Here is a 16,681-nt window from a genome sequence, read left to right as displayed (position 1 = left end):
TAAAACGCTTAAAGATTAAGAAAATCAGGTGGATTTTGAAAATACAAATGCCCTCAAGGAACTTGATGTACTAAAGCAGCAGCTCACATCTCACATCAATCAACAGGATTTGCCTTTCGAGGAACGTTGTACAGTTCGGGAAGCTCAGTTTGTCTCTCCGTAAAAAACAAGTCGTTTTCCGGAAAAAGAGACGGTGGTGATTGGTAGTGCTCTCTTTCTTCTCCGGAGCTCCACCTCGTGTCTGTAGTGTTGACCTTTTCCTTGCCGCTAGACGACGCAGCAGATTCACCACTTACATCAACACGATTTCCTGTGGTTTCATTCGTAGCACTGGAAACTTTTACCGGGCTACTTCGGGGGAAGTTTCCCGGCGAGCGTACTGGCGTTGTAGAAGTGCTGACTGGCCTTGTAATTTCGTTGTTTTTGATTGGAGTTTTATTTGGAAAAGCATTGTTCATCGAGTTGGGATCCTCCGCAAAGCTGTACAGCTCTTTAGGGTCTAGCATTTTGGATGTTGATGCCGGTTCAATAGCTACACTGTAAGGATTGTCTGCAATGGTTGAGTAAGGATCCATTTTTACGCTGCTTTGTGACGATTTGCTCGGTGAAGGGTTTGGGTGCGGGAGGTTGATTACTCCGTGAGGAATAGTGTCTCCGTTTGTATAGTTGTCTTGTCCTCCTTAGTAAAGTACAAACTTTAATGATAATCTTCATACACGAACTTGCCGAAATAAATTGTAAAGCATAAAAAAGTAAATTTAAAAAATGGATGCCTAAACACCCCAAAATCAGTTCGGAAGAAACAATGTGAATAGAACGAGTATAAAATTGTAGAGCATTGAACCAATTTAAATTTTTTTGATTTCCTAAATTAATGATTTCAAAGGAAATATACTTGGAAACATAACAGACGATTTGACAAGTATTAACAGCTTAGTCACAAGTAAAGAGTCAGTATCTGTGCAAGACAGCAGCTATTGCGACAATATATTACAGGTAAATCATTCTTCCCTTTGATACTAAACTAAAAAACTTACCCTGACTGCTGGAATGAGAAGGAGAACTGTGGACACTATAAGCAATGGTCGATTTCTCAACAGAGTTTTTTGTGACGTCATCGTTACTTCTTGATATCATTGGTGATGTGGCGCCAACGTAAGCGTTGCTTACCACGCTCGGTCGAGATGTTAGGCCTGAAGAAAGAAACCATATGACATAAACTATGTTCTGTTCATTGTATAGTAGCACTGTACTCTTGGGGATATAAATTCCAAAACACACAATAGAGCATTGCGCACGCTGTGTCTAAATTTCTCTTTGGTTCTCAATGTTGTTGTTACGAATTGACGCGTGTTTGTTTCAATCAAAACTACGTGCAAGCAACATACCAGTAGAACAAGCACTAACTCACCTCGGTTAGTAGGTTCGTTGAACAAAGGGTTGTCGAACGAGTCGCTTGCATGTCGCTTTTTCTTGTTCTTGCCCCATCTCATTTTGCTCCATAAAGCTTTGGTAGGTAACACCTGAACAAGGAAAGAAACAAGTCAAATAGTGACTGTTTTATTTATAGCGGAGTTCACTGTTGAGGCGTTACTACAGTACACAAATGCCGAAGCTATCATTTCAGACGGCAAACATTCTTTCGCGTTTTTTGTATTTTTTTCTGGAAATTATTGAAAATAAAATTTTTAACACTTACCACAACCCCGTCCACTGATCCCGAATCTGTGGCCCCAATGACGTCACCGACGTGATTCGGGTCACGATAAAGATTTATTTGGAGAGCTTTTTTATGACGGCGCCTCATCAGGAAAAACAAGACAAGCAGAAATAAAAGCAAACCCAGAGCGATGGGAACAGCAATTTCAACCACATTTTTGTGGTTTTGTGCGGTTGGATCTGGATTCACTAAGCGTTCAGTGAGGAACCGGTCGTGCCCCATATAATGACCGAAACGCACTTGAAGTAGTGTACGTGAGAAAAAGGGATCCCGGTCTGTAGCTGATGGATTATTGTCTGTAATGTAAGCAACATATTCAGAAGTGAAATTTGTGTAAACAACTTGCCACCTATAACGCCAACATCACGCACTGAATATGTTACGAAGTTTAAAGAAACGTTTAAATAAAGTACATTTATATGATAACTTTTTTGATTATTTTATAAAAAAGTGCCAAACCTTACTATAAATACACAGTTTGATGTTTATGTTAACGTTTAAGTCTATATAATAACTGTGTGTACGTTATCCCTACCGACCCTGATAAAAAAATACTTTCTACGTTAGTTTTGCAACAAATTCCGACCATGAGAAAGGTTTTTACCTCTGTTGCTTCCCATATCCTCTTCCAGTCTAAGAAACAAATTGGAGGCAAGAACAAACGCACTATCCTCGGATGTTATGCTGTCCTGTTGACAGTAAAAGAAGGATAATGAACAAAAAACCTTTGATTCGGTTAGTGCTGATCAACGTGCAAATTTAACTTGCGTCCGTACATGGAAATCATTTATCACTTAATAATCATATTTCAAGTAGTAAACATATGTGGGAAAAAATCTCAATATTTCAGTCAACACTGGACTCACGAGGGCTGTGGCCATCGTTACGTTTTCAGAGGTCTCTTCCAGCAACCCGCAGTGGAGAGTTACAACTCCCTTGAACCTGGTGACGGCCGATAACTGCCGTAAAGCGTGGCACAAAATTTCGATGGTCATCACCTGTCCAATTACAAATGTTAGTTGAATTCACTGCCATCGGATCTAATGATTAAGTTTTTTTACACGTACGTTGCCGAGTCGGCTTCCATTGAAAACCAATTCCAACACTTGACACCCGATGACCTCGTTGTGTTTCAGTTCTGACAAAATAGATATTGTAAAAATAGATGCAAGAATAGTTATAGTGACCCATGCAAAATAAACTTCATCGCTGTAAGTTTTATTGTATGAGAAATTCGTGTGTTCTCCTCGATAGGTTTTGTCGCAAATATTACTTATAATAATTTAGCAAAAAACTAAAGCAGACACTTTTTTAACTGAAAAAAATACAATCTTTACCTTTACTGTTGTAACGATTGGTGTAGCGCCACAAGCAAGTTGATTTCCATTTGCAAAATCGGCTTGCTTGTAACTGTCCACAAGGTGGCGTTACGCAAGTTGGTGGTGCACACACACCCTGTTCGTAGTGCTTGTATTGGCATGGCACGGATGTCACATTGCGATCTGAAATTCATTGATTTGCATTAACGTTAGCGGCCAAAACTGAACCGTGAAATTGATTACGATCAACTGCTTGGTAATATAGTGAAATCATGATTACCTGCTTTCAGATTTTTTAAAAGCTTTTTGGGACACTTGCAAAGTTCGCTTGTACAATTCACCACTGGTGTCGTAAAAGCTGTAATAAATAGCTGGGTTTAAAAGTCATATAAATGGCCTATGTAAAAAAGGCATTAAAAATATCTAAACCGATGTAGACAAATTTCAATCGTTTACTTTTAGAACTGTGCTCTTCAACGTTTTTGGCGCCTGGAACCCTTGAAGTAGTTCAATATACTAAGGAACCCCATTTATTCCAACCCAGAATCAAAATATATATATATTTTTTACAAACACTCTCTGTATATGAATGTATAGTTCAGGAGGATATTTTAGTGCAACGCAATATTGTTAATTTCATGATTTAATGACTTGCTTGGAACCCTTATAAGTTGTCGGAACCACCAGGAGTGCTTTCCGGTACATTAAGTTCCGCACAACCCAGATTAAACAACATCCGTGTGGTAGAGCTAGAGAACTATTTTAAATAACATTCGTTTGATGGAGCTAGAGAGTTATGTTAAAATTTAGCAGGCACATCAGAAAACTAGAACTGAAAACAAAGATTGGTATTCTTATTACTTCTAAACTATATCTCGTCACCTACCCACGTCACAACGCTCGCCGACGTAACCCGCGTGACACTGACATCGGAATCCGAACTTTTCCGAAACACAGTCACCGTTTTTACCGCATTCGGAGCGTGGAACTGGGATCGAAACGTTCGTTTCGGACACGGGGTCATAACGAGTTTCATTGCCAGGTACAACGCAGTGGTCAACCACTAAAAACACAAAATGATGTTCGTGAGAGTTTGCCGCACACAACATCATAGATTTATGGCTAAATGTAACCCGTTGATGCATTAACTTTCTTGCGTGGATCTAACTGACATAGCACGTAGCAAAACAGAATTGAAAGAAGGCAGATATTATATTGTTTTTTTTTTTAATTTGAACCAATTAGAGTAGCGTTACATTCGTGACCCGTCGGCCAATCTAATTGGTTCGACGGGTCACGAATGTAACGCTAGTTACTTAACTGTGAATAAAGAAAACCATTTGCCCTCGTACCTTTATCGCAATATCTCCCGTAAAACTCGAGCCCACAGGAACAGTTTGCCTGGGTTGGGTCATCCGCTAGAGGCGCACAAGTTCCATTGTTAATGCACGGATTGATCATCCAGTCGCAAGGGTCGATAATATCTTGGCAATCCCGACCACCATATCCTAAAAGTTACGTTTGTATAATATTTTGTCACAGCTACCTATATGTATTACGTATTGGCAATGAGTGATTGGTTTACCCTAATGCAAACAAAGGGTCAGCAACATATGTGACGTGCCGAAAAGGCAAGCATCATTAAAGGATCCAGCTACTACCTTTAAAAACGACGTAACCAAGTGCATGTTTGATTGTTTTGGTTCTACGATAACTTACAAAACTGCGCAAATGTTACAGGAAACATCTAACTATATACAATACATATTCTATGAAAAAAACAGCATCTCAAACGAGTTTTCACCTGACAAACAGTGACATTCATAACCGTCTTCCCCATGGTAACAAGTTCCTCCACGTTGACACGGAGTGGAGCCACAGGGATCGAATTCGAACTCGCAGAGTCTGAACATTTAAAAGTAAACTGTGAATATTAAAAAAAATCTACAGAGGTTTGTACACGTGCGTCATCTCTTGTGTACAGGCAGTTCAATGTTCCCTTGAAATACTAATTGTTGACCAGATGCATTATAATGTAAAAGCATTTGTCTAAAATTGCACTAAAGGGTTTTGGGTAAACGCCACATGTTTGCGCTGCTGTTGTCGAGAAAAAACTGAACGATTTAACACAGTGTAAAGATACAATTTTCTGGTAAGATTGGATTAATGGCGTTGCATACCTTCCCGTTAGGTATGGTCCGCAGAGACATTGAAACGAGCCAATGGTGTTGTTACACGTCACGTTGTTATGACACATCTGCTTGGTAGAACATTCGTCGATGTCATTTTCGCAATATCTTCCATGGTAGCCCTGGATTATCAAAAGAAAAAAAATTAAGTTGGACGTTATACAATTTGTTTTGCAAGCAAATTTTCACAACCATAATGATATCGTTTCTACGGTATAGATACAGTCAGGGTATTCATCGAAACGGAACGAATGTGAGAATGTCCAACAAATGATGTTGGTAATCAACGAAAAGGACTTGCATTTAGCGTTCCTTAAGCAAAATATGTTAAAAAGTTAAGGACTAGCATTCACAAACAAGGGCAAATCTTTGAAACAAGGACGCTCGTATTTTTTAATCGTCGAGACCTTCAGAATAAGTCAAATCCTAGAGATTACGGTATTGCAACCGTACATATGTTCGATTCTTTCACAACAAGCACAAGAAACTAAGGTAACGGCTATTTTTGGCTATTCACAAATGTGCTTCAATCTCTTCTGTAAATTATGACAGGGTTTGACGATGTTTATCTATATCTCATGCCGATGACCCAGCGATATAATCTCTTTTATGAAACACTCCTATACATTATCATTTGGACGTTAACGCCCTGATCCCTCATCTCACCACATATCTACGAAATGGCGCTAGTTACGCCGAGCACACACAGGCACTAGATTTGCGGTCAACTCTATTCCTGTGTTATCGCAGCCTAGGTTTCACGGTTTTCCGTCCGCACATTTAGGGTCAAAACCTATGATTTCATCAAACGATAAACTTGCTTCAATGCAAAAAAACTTGCTTTAATGTAGAAATAATTTTTTTTTGGCAATGTCGATCGTCGTACTACAATGGCAAGTATTTTGGTATAACTTACAGACCGTGTAATTAGTATTGAGCTTTCAAGCGGCTTTGCTATACAAACGTGCAACACACATATACGTTATGCTTTCTGATTCTGGTAAACATATTGCAGCACAATATTCTAAATACATACACTACATATATATATATATATATATATATACAGATCAAAAATATGTGAACAGTAATTTTCTGGGGACATTGTAACATATATTTTTGAGTTGCAATTATTCTGCTTAATCTTACCTCAGCGCAATTGCAGTAAAAATCTCCAGGTTTTCGAATGCATTCTCCTCCGTGGATGCAAGGATCACTTGCGCAGAAGTTCATCTCGTTTTCACAATGGGTACCGTTGTAACCAGGTCTGCATATATTGTCATGTATGGTATCATAAGGAATTTGATTATTTCGGTATTTAAGTCATTTTTACATGTGGCGAGTGAGGAAACACATATAAGGATGTGAAGGTCAAGCATAAATGCTTCCATGGTCATAAACTTAAAATTGATTGCTGGGTTTTTATATATGGACGTGTGGAATAAGGAATACTATATTGGTTTACATCGTATAACTTTCATCAAGAACTATAGACGAACTTGTCTTTCTTACCTGCAAACACATGTTATTCTGTTGTCGTTAAAAATGCAACGAGCTTCATTTAAACAGGGGTCGTCAGCGCAGTTTAATCGTGCAACCGCCTCGCTGTCGTTGCCAGGCACGTGGCAAAATTCCCCGGTAAAACCAACAGGACAAACACATCTGCAAGTGTCAGAGTTTTTTTTTTACTGCAAAGCGTTTAAACTTACAATCACAGGGTACGCATTAATATTTATTTAGGAGTAGAATAACAATAGAGTTTCAATAAAATGACTACCTTGCGTGTATGTGATCGTAATTTTGGCGGTAAGACTTTATGTGAAATATGTATTATAGGTGTTGCATTAACTGTTGAAATGTGATAGTGAACGATACATTCAACGTTTAGTGTCATGTTATACATATCTTTGGTTAAATCAAGACATACAAATATTTGACTAATTAACAGGTACAAATATGTACCGCTTAATATCAGACTTTCTTACACGTATTGCAATGAAAGACTGACACAGGTGGAGTTTAGCGGACATGGGAAGTCTGCATATTCGCACGCACTTATTTCCTTGTCACAAGTTCGTCCTCCATACCCCATAGGACACAAGCATCCGAATTCCAGCTAAAACATAAAGTTGTGTATTAAAACAATCTGTATTCATAACACAAACTTCAAACACACACAAGTTTGTTGAATTCCTAAATATAAAACATTAATATGTCGTGTTTACCGACTTGCTGACGTTCAGGTCAGCGACTTCATTTGTGACGTTATTCCTGATGACGTAACAGCTCCCGTCGTTGTTGCAGGGCTCGGAAGCACACGGGCTTCCCACTTTATGTTGACAGTCGTCTCCGGTAAACTCGGGGCGACACACGCATACATAGTTGTAGTCATGTGATGCGAAGCATAGGCCACCTGATACATAACATAGTTTATATAGTCCCAATTGCTTATCATCGGCAAGTCATACCGTAAACGTATAGCCTACACCAGGTCGTCAATTTGTATTAACATACTTTGGTGCATGTCTCACTAGCAGAGTCAAACGGCAATATCATGAAAATAGGACTAATAAGATAAAAAAAAAAATATATAACCACAAACGAGCTTTCAAAACAATGTTTTGAAGTCTCTTTTTCGGTGAAGAACAACTAGCGGTTTATTGCAAAGTATGTCCACAAACAGAATGAAATTACCATTTTGGCAGGGCAAACTCCGACACGGACTATGTCTCAGCTCGCAGTTGGTGCCATGGTACTCATGCGGACAAGTGCAATTGTAGTAAGCAAGGTAGTCAGTACAATTTCCGCCATTTTGGCATGGCGCTGTAGCACATTCGTCAATTTCATCACTGCAGCGTAAACCTGAAATAAGCGTGGTTTACTCCTTAGTGGCCCATTATAATCGTAAAAACTTTTAATCGTAAATATTGCGACCGCAGATGCATAGTCAATATCTTGGTGCATTTTGTTGCGTAATGCAGTGCTTTGTGTTGGTCAGAACTCTTGAGAGAAAATAAAAACCCATTTTGTTCTAAGGCAAACAATTGTGTTCGTGGGCCGCCATTTGCCATTTATGGGCCCCCGAGACGGGTTGGAACCAAGGTGCACTGCACAGGCTGCACCCACCTCTCGTTGGGTCTGATGTTGGTAATTTGTTCGTAACAAGCTATTCTAATGTTTTTGTTGCTGCCAGGCATATTATTAAGTTACAAGCTATTCTGTTTAACTGTCAATACTTTTATTTAAAGGTTGTTTCTAATTTCAATGCAATAGAGTAAGAGGACTTAGAACTCAAAGTCGATGTTACGATTGGGTCATGGCTCCAATAGAACAAAAAAATGATCTCCATGATTACATCGGCCATAACTAACGATAGTCCAGGTACCGAATTACCAGTAATTTGAAACTGTAATTACGCCGTTTGGTTATTTTTTTTTGACGTAGGATATGACAAGAGTTACTTACTGAAACGTTTGAAGTCATGTTTACTATTTGACACGCTTGTATGTACTACTTAACCTTTATCTATGACGCAATTAAAAAAATTCAAGTTTACTATGTCACTGTTGCTGCCGTTTATTTCTGCCAGAAAGGCAGATTCTTTTAAATTTAAAATTTATTGACCCCAAGTGGCAAAAAACAATGATGTTTCTTATAAGCTTGTTACAAGTTCTTTTTGCACGAAACAACATTTTAGCAATTCGGAACAACAAGCAACTATCATCAAATTAAACTTTTACAGATGTTGACTCCAATAAAACGTATTTAATGCCCTGGATGGGCATAACCCCTTTAAATGGACCATTTACTTACCGGTATAACCTTGGTCGCACTCACAGGTGTACGTATTAACTCCATCCCTGCAAACACCATGTGAACTGCAAGCCGAATCCACACAATCATCTATATCAATGCCACACACAGGACCTCGAAACCCTGGTGGACACGCGCATCCGAAAGACGTGGGTGAAATCCCCTAAACCAGAAGATTATGTCGGCAGGTTAACTTATGTAGTAAATGAGCCATAATGTGGTGAAAAGGCGGAGAAATAAAATAATTATATTTGTAAATGTTTTCGTTCTTTGTGTGCGTAACACTTGTGTTTTTCAAACAAAGAATATCTCTAATCTCGACACTAAGTTTAGACATGAATTCCATTCATTCGTAATTTTGAGTTCCTCAATCCCAGACCACACCCACGACCTAACAACCAAGGCGGTCACGTGACTTCGCCACGCCCCGCAATCACGCCACATGACGACAATCACAACTTACCGAGCAGACAGCTCCGTTCTGACAAGGGCTGCTTTCGCAAACGTCGATCACTGCAAAGCAGAACATTACGGTAAGGCGGAAACATCAAGAAAAACGTGCCAAACGTCACAATTAAGCGAGTGACGTCAGCGACGCGCCACTATCTTACGACTTGTTGAGGGGTGAGTATGAGTGTCAATGCTTTTGCAATGGCTCATGACGTGGTACAGGCGGAAATAGGTTTAACAATTGAAGGCCACATTCCGATTCGTCAAAATGTGTAAACGACACTTCGTTCAACGAAGTTAAATTGGTAAAGCTCAGCTCCCGTTACAAATGTGTTACTACTATTCACTTTATTTATAATTTGTCCGTAAAAAAGACAACCTTGCCTAATTTTTGGCACAGAGCTGACACATATATAAAGTAAGCCAATCTAACGTAACATTCCGGATGTTTGGGCAATTCAGGGGCGAGGCAAATAATGGATTATGACGCAACGTGATAAACATTGTTACCGCCCGTCATTCAACATGTCAAGCTTATCAGCTCGTAGTAAACAATTTGGTTAAATTTAAGGCAATTTGGAGCTTTTAGGGGGCGGGTCGTAAAATCGGATGAGCGTGGCGAATAGTTAAGTTTTTGGACACGAGACTTAGTGGTCACGATACCACAAGGGAGAAAACGACTATTTTTGAAGTTTCTTGCTTGTTTACGGGATTATGTATTGTTACACGTGCCCGAAGCTTGATGATGATAGACACCAACTAACAGTATCACTTAACAGCGTTAGGCAAGTTATAATGGTCCATGTGCATACACTGGGCCATTAGTAAACCTTGGAACACTTGTTTCAAATCTTAAAATTGCTGTAAAAAGATGTGGATTTTTGCGTTCAATATTGAATACTTATTGTGCAATGAAGTTTGTGCATCACAAGCCAAGTCATTTTTTATTGTTCTTTATTAAATAAATAACTGGAGTCCTTCGTTGCAATCGTGTAACTTTTAGAATAAATGTATGCGTTGTTACGCAGTAACAGCGGAACTTTCAGACATACCAAATTGGCAGTTCTTGCCCCTGAATCCTTCCTTGCAATGACATACGTAGTCTCTGAGCTGGTCTTCACACCGTGTGGCGTACAAACATGGATTTGGGACACATTGGTTCGGATCTGCGTGAATACTAAGATAAGGCACGAATGACAACAAAAAACGTTACAACATTTCTTGCCAATGAGACACGACAGACGTGTGGCAAAAAGGTGAAATTACGCATACTTGGTTGTTAACACAGTTCCATAATGTTTCGTGACAAAACTGTGCGGACAAGACGTTGTGTGACATGTTACTATATTCAAATAAGATTTCTGTGTTCTTAGTTGGTTGAAACTGTCTACTGTCAATTCGTTATGAAATTTGCTTCTAACGAAATTGGTTGTATTAATCTTTGTCAACGAAATTCCATAAAAAATGACAAAAAAGGGACTGTACATTGCAGAATGAAGATACCCCCTTTTTTATTAGGCTTTTTGTGTACACTCGACATTAATCAATACCACAACTAACTTTATCACCATAATATTAAGGCTATCTTACCTATGTAATGGCTCCAGTAGTGTTCCTGAAACAAGTACAAGCATGCGTTAAACATATGATTACGAGAGGATAATGCACAGTTAATAAACCATCACACAAAGTTGTTGGAAATTTGTCGAAATGAATAAAAATGGACGACCTTAAACACAAATGTTATATATTATTTGAAACTTACAGTAAGATCATCATCCTCAAATGCTTCTCGCGCCTCCTCGCGACTGCACCTCTCCTCTTCACATTCGCGTTCGATGTTATCAGCCAAGAGCTCCTCTGCGTGATGCCACGAATTTGCTCGTTTCGGTCGACTTTTAACAAACTGCGAGGCTACGTGACGAGGTAAAAACACTGAAAGAAAATAAGTTGTTTCAGGTTTCAGCGATCAATGGTGGTTTCACTTTCTTATATCGTCCAAACCCCCAAAAATGACGTTTTGAATAATTATAAATTTTTTCTTAAACAAGCAAATAAAACACGCATCTTGAATCAATTCTTGTCGTAAATCTATTTGTCAGTTGAGGCCTAAAAACACGCCTTATCGTTTTCCTTGCTTCTGTTTCACAGTTCAACAATGTTTATATTCTGGAAAGTTACACCGGCAAAATTCTGCTTATTTTTTTGAGAAGCACAACATTACCACAGCATGCGGCCACATAACAAGCGTACGTGGATTGCAACCGCATGAAAGAAAACCAATAGATTCGCCGACGTGATAAAAACGCAATTCGGGAAAGTTCTAGTCAATCACAGTCGGTTTAAAGGTCCATTTCCCAGAGAAAGACGCTATTACTCGATAGTATGGGCACTAATAAGACGAGCCTAGCAGCCCCATAACTGATAAGAATCTTGGTCGAGACTTGGGCGATTTTATCTGTCGAGTTGCGTGGACGTGTTTATTGCATGCTGTTTTCTGAGGCGGAGGTTGTTGTTGGAGAGAAGCTCGTTTGAGCGAAAAGATTTACATGGATTCGCAATATGGGTGCAGCATTCACCAAATAATATCACTGTAAACACAAAGTTTTACCTAATTGTCATGTGTAGAAAGGTCTTCAAATCAGGTGAATGGAATTAAAGCAATAGTAACGCAATGGGTAGTTAATTTTTCTATCAGAGGCATTAGTGATGTATTGTCTGTTCCAAATGTATGACATGCATATCTTCCCTATCCTGAGTGTACATTCACGATCTGTTCGCATTCAATTAACCCTACAGTCGCCATTTACATTTTCTATACTGTAGATATATAGGATCGGGTCCGACTTAATTTCTGGGATCCTGCAATGCAGTAGGTCAAGCTTCATTGTCTTTGTATTAATGAAATTGCGCCACTTCTCACGTAGGTTAAGAGGTTAAAGTGGTGGCCGGATGGAGAACAATGAAAATCAACCGTTAATTTGATGCCAAGCATTCACGGCGCAAAACCAAGAGACACGTTGAGCAAGACCTGAGCATTTTGCGGTTCCTTCTCAATTTATTAGTGTTTACCTGTATTAACGCCACAGCAGCCTTCAGACCGCCAGTCCTCACAACGATTCGCGACAGCGCCTGGCTTAAAAGGCGCCGGTGGGTGTGGATGCTTTGATCGTTCCACCGTAGCGGAATCCGGCGTCGGATTTCGGCAGGTGGATTATAATGTTTCCATCCCGAGTTTAATCCGGAGCGAGGCGGTCTCGGCCCGACACAATGCGATTACGTCGCAAGGCAGTGATTGTTTACGACCAAGCGGCATTATGACGTAGGTACGGTGCCTTGCTATCTATAGGCCGTTTTGACTAAGGGTTATTTTTTCTAAAGGCGGCGATTCCCAAAGTACGTTCCGCGTAACCATAGAATTCCATAAAATAATTTTACAAGCTAATTTTCGGAAAAATACGTGCTGTTAGGTCTATGGCAATTAACGGCTGTAAATTAATTGACATAAGCTACAAAAAAAAACAGATAATAATCTATTCGTTGTTATTTAAGGTTTCTGACAAATTAGGGTTTCTTGGTTATCCAAACAAAATTGTTGCCGTGTTTCACTGTAAAAAAAGTTTCGGAAACACTCGTTTGGGATCAGTGACTTGGGTCTTATGTTACAAGTTACTAAAACTGTTCAAAAATACGTACGGATGAAATCGCGAAATAAAACTTATTAATACATAAAAACAATGTATTTAGGAGTACATTCCGCTAATGTGTGACCACGAAAACGTGCATAGCGTGACAACCTGCAAGCAGTCAATGGTGATAAACGAGCAGCAATTCGTCACCCATCAATACATATCTGTCGCGTGTCGCGTCGCCCTGTCGCGCAAATCGTATCGTAAACGTTTGCCTCCGCCGGAACCAATTGATCGCACGCCGGCTTATCCAGAAAGGCACTTGATGCCACGAATAAGTGCGGTTGGCCGGCAATACGCCGTGGAAATTGGTTATCCGCTATTTATATGTATCACGTACAAGGAAATGGAGGTGAGAAATGCACAGTCATTGCTATTTTCCTTTGCATGCTTTGTGGGTGATATTTATACAAAACAACCTTTTTTTTGGAAAAAGTGGGATTTTAGTTTTGTTAACACCACGTAAAGTTTGAATAAAAAGCTGATATTTTCATAGTCACTAACCAAGGAAGTACTGCAATATAAGTAAACGTCATGGTATAACGTGCTTGTATTATCATTACTGGATTGTATCTTCTTTTATTTCGTTTCTGTTTTAACAGCGTGACAAAATTACCAACTTCAGCGAAAGAGCTTGTTGGCCCCGTGGAAACCAAACAAATATTAATTATTTATTTTTTCAACTATGCTTGGCTCAATAATTTTCACCGCTTTGCAAATAAACCTCGTCAAAGATATAAGAAACTTCCCAGCTAGTACTTACCAGACTTTGAGCACATGGGGCCCGACCAACCGCGGACACAGCCGAGATCTCCTGTCTTACGATTGCATACGTGGCGTTCGGTGATTGGTTGGCAAAACGTCGCACAGCGAGGACCGTACTGGTTGTTAGGACAGCTGAGACTGAGGTAAACTCGAAATGGCAGAGATCCTTTTGAAAACAATATACGAGTTTAAGCTCAATGCAATGCTAAACTTAGCAAGAAAAATTAAAACTTTTTAAGAACCGTACATAAATCGGTGACCAGTGGGTGACTTCGAAATATTATCCTCTGGTCCTCAATACGTCAAAGCGTGGCGTATATTACAACAACGTGTTATTTGCTCACCATGTTTTGACGTCATATCCACTATTGTCGGGATGTCGTCATTGGGGAAAAGGGGAGGAAGGTGGGTGTGGTACATGACATCATAATGATCAGACGAAATGGCATCAAAATCTACCCCGACCAAGTACAAAGTTGTCGTCTACACGAGTACAAATTATCTGTCGTTTTTTTTAAATTGTTTTCCTACTTCTTTTAACTTGCCTTTGCACAAATTTATATTCAAAAGAAAGTAGCAGAACGAACCGCCAAATAGGAACACCAATATGCAGTGTAAAGGTTTAAACGTTTAGGACGTCAAAAATTTAACCTCCTACACATCAACATACGAGGAACTATTTAACGGGCACGCGTATTTATCAACAAGTAGTTGCACTGGAAAAACTATAAAGATGCAACAGTTTAAATCCTTCGATCACCCGCCGATAAAAGGAGCATCAAGTTTGCGTGGCCAAAACATAACTTCTCTTTTTATTAAATATTAAAAAGTTACGTTCAAAACTTAAGAGAAAGTTAAAATCGAAATTTATTCCAGAAATAGATATCGAAAGCGGAAAGAGTGTTGCTGCCAAACGGCCGAGAAAGTACAACGAAAGAACTGACGACTTCCTTGACATAATAACACGTTTTTGGGAGATTTGTCCAGGGTAGTTAGAACACGCGATTCTTGGCACACTTTAGTATGGGGTGACTTTTCGTCTTTAGTTTTGAAATTTAAAACGAGTGGAAAGAAAAATTTGTAAAATCGCAAAATGAAACTGAAACAAATTTGTTCAAAACTTAATCTTACAACGGGATCCACAAGAAGGAAGCGTGTAGAACCTGAATGGCCACGTTTCTTGTTTAACTGCATGTGTTACATTTACAGCTGCACGCTTACAATGTCGAAGGGCACAAATTTTATTACGATTTTCCAGCAAATTTCCACCATACTTTTTGTTATCAATAGAGCGACAATCAACTTAATTACAATCAAACAAACTGTTCATACTTTTGTCCCAAACAGCTGTTATAGCAAGTCTAAGCGAAGCAGCACTAAATATATAGGCCAATGAGTCAGAAGGGCCCTTATAATTTAACGGCACCATTGTGTTTCAGTCGAGGCATACGCAAATGTTTTCCAAAGTTTTTTTTACCTTGTCTGCAGGTAGTAATAATCTGACCATTCCGTAGCCTCCATTGGGCTCCTGTAAAATTATAAGACGCATTGTCAGAACAGTGTTATCAGCAACATACCAACATAACACTATGTGCAATTTTCACATGTTTCTCCAAGAACGGAAGTACTCCAACCAGCCCTTAAAGCTCCAGTTCACTAACCTTCTGTAATTTGATACATGCAAGCAACTTCCATCCAGAAATTGCTTCAGACTTCGTTGCGAGACACATGGATTGAAAGAGCTTCTGATGCAGCTCTTCGGACTCGAAAGCAAGCTTCTCTCTCGCTGCGATTGTCTCCTCAACGCTGGTAAATAAATGGCCTTGAAACGAGACCTGAAGTTCGCCGCGTGTTTCAGATGTGGTGGAGGACGATGCACTGATCAGGACGAATAGACAGAATGCTAACACGTGTAATTGTTGTTGCCTCATGTCTGCAGCTTAGGGGATATTTTGAAAAAGCAGGACAAAATTAAACTACCATTGCAAAACAAAAAGATCTGTTGGATTGAAACGTTTCATTTTAACACCATTTTAAATGATAAAAACAAAAAAATTTACGGATCATTAAAATTTGCAAATAAATAAATTCACATTTTTATCACTACGTCTAAGCTTAAGGAGTCGTATTGGCAAATTCATTGTTGTTTTGAAATAATGTCAGATATCGTATGGCGTGGCCACGTTATTGCACTGCACTAATTTTACATGAAATCTGATATGTTGTACGTTAAAACAGGATGCAATTGGCAAAACCGTATGCTACTTGCTGCTAGGATCAACACAACATACCACGAAACGACGTGTCGTAATTGTTTGCGTTAAAATCACTTCATGAAAAAGCACAAAAACTCATACAATGCAGAGATTCAACAGAAAACAAACTTTTTTCATCAAATCGCTATTCTGCTGGTAATGCGATTTAGCTTAACATAAAACAACGGACCAAAAGTCTCCGACATGGCTTCTGACCGCAAGATTTGCAACTAACTGCAAATCACCCGGTTTCCGCACAACTTAAAGCCGCACCCGAACGCTTCAAAACATCCAAAAAAGTCTCCGCCGGGCGTGAAAATCTTATTCAAACCAGACCACGCCCGCGCGGTTTTACGTCGTTTCCGAAATAAAGAATCCACTCACGACCTGTCACTCAAGCTAGGGGTTATCAATCAATAACAAATGCTCTTTACGTCTTACTGATACACCAGGCTGTCACAAAGTAAGAAGTTCTTCACAA

At 39.4% G+C, this 16,681-nt stretch overlaps 1 protein-coding gene across 1 annotated transcript; it reads right to left on the bottom strand.

The window, feature by feature from the left end:
- Window positions 1–95: 95 nt before the first annotated feature.
- On the bottom strand, window positions 96–15,876 carry LOC145907158 (uncharacterized). The gene is made up of 27 exons (XM_082994589.1): window positions 15,607–15,876; window positions 15,423–15,473; window positions 14,290–14,428; window positions 13,944–14,111; window positions 11,257–11,426; window positions 11,082–11,106; window positions 10,544–10,657; window positions 9,505–9,554; window positions 9,042–9,204; window positions 7,923–8,090; window positions 7,466–7,641; window positions 7,214–7,344; window positions 6,741–6,890; window positions 6,378–6,495; window positions 5,220–5,350; window positions 4,844–4,944; window positions 4,392–4,547; window positions 3,926–4,102; window positions 3,320–3,397; window positions 3,058–3,222; window positions 2,788–2,858; window positions 2,587–2,718; window positions 2,307–2,409; window positions 1,700–2,001; window positions 1,412–1,523; window positions 1,038–1,193; window positions 96–679 (listed from the first exon to the last, which is right to left on the bottom strand). The coding sequence occupies exons 1-27, from the start codon at window positions 15,874–15,876 to the stop codon at window positions 96–98; spliced, it is 4,161 nt and encodes a 1,386-aa protein (XP_082850715.1).
- Window positions 15,877–16,681: the final 805 nt, after the last annotated feature.

The sequence above is a fragment of the Ascidia mentula genome, chromosome 6, assembly GCF_947561715.1.
Source record: "Ascidia mentula chromosome 6, kaAscMent1.1, whole genome shotgun sequence".
In the NCBI taxonomy this organism is placed as follows: domain Eukaryota; kingdom Metazoa; phylum Chordata; class Ascidiacea; order Phlebobranchia; family Ascidiidae; genus Ascidia; species Ascidia mentula.
This window is presented reverse-complemented; position numbering and strand designations above follow the sequence as displayed.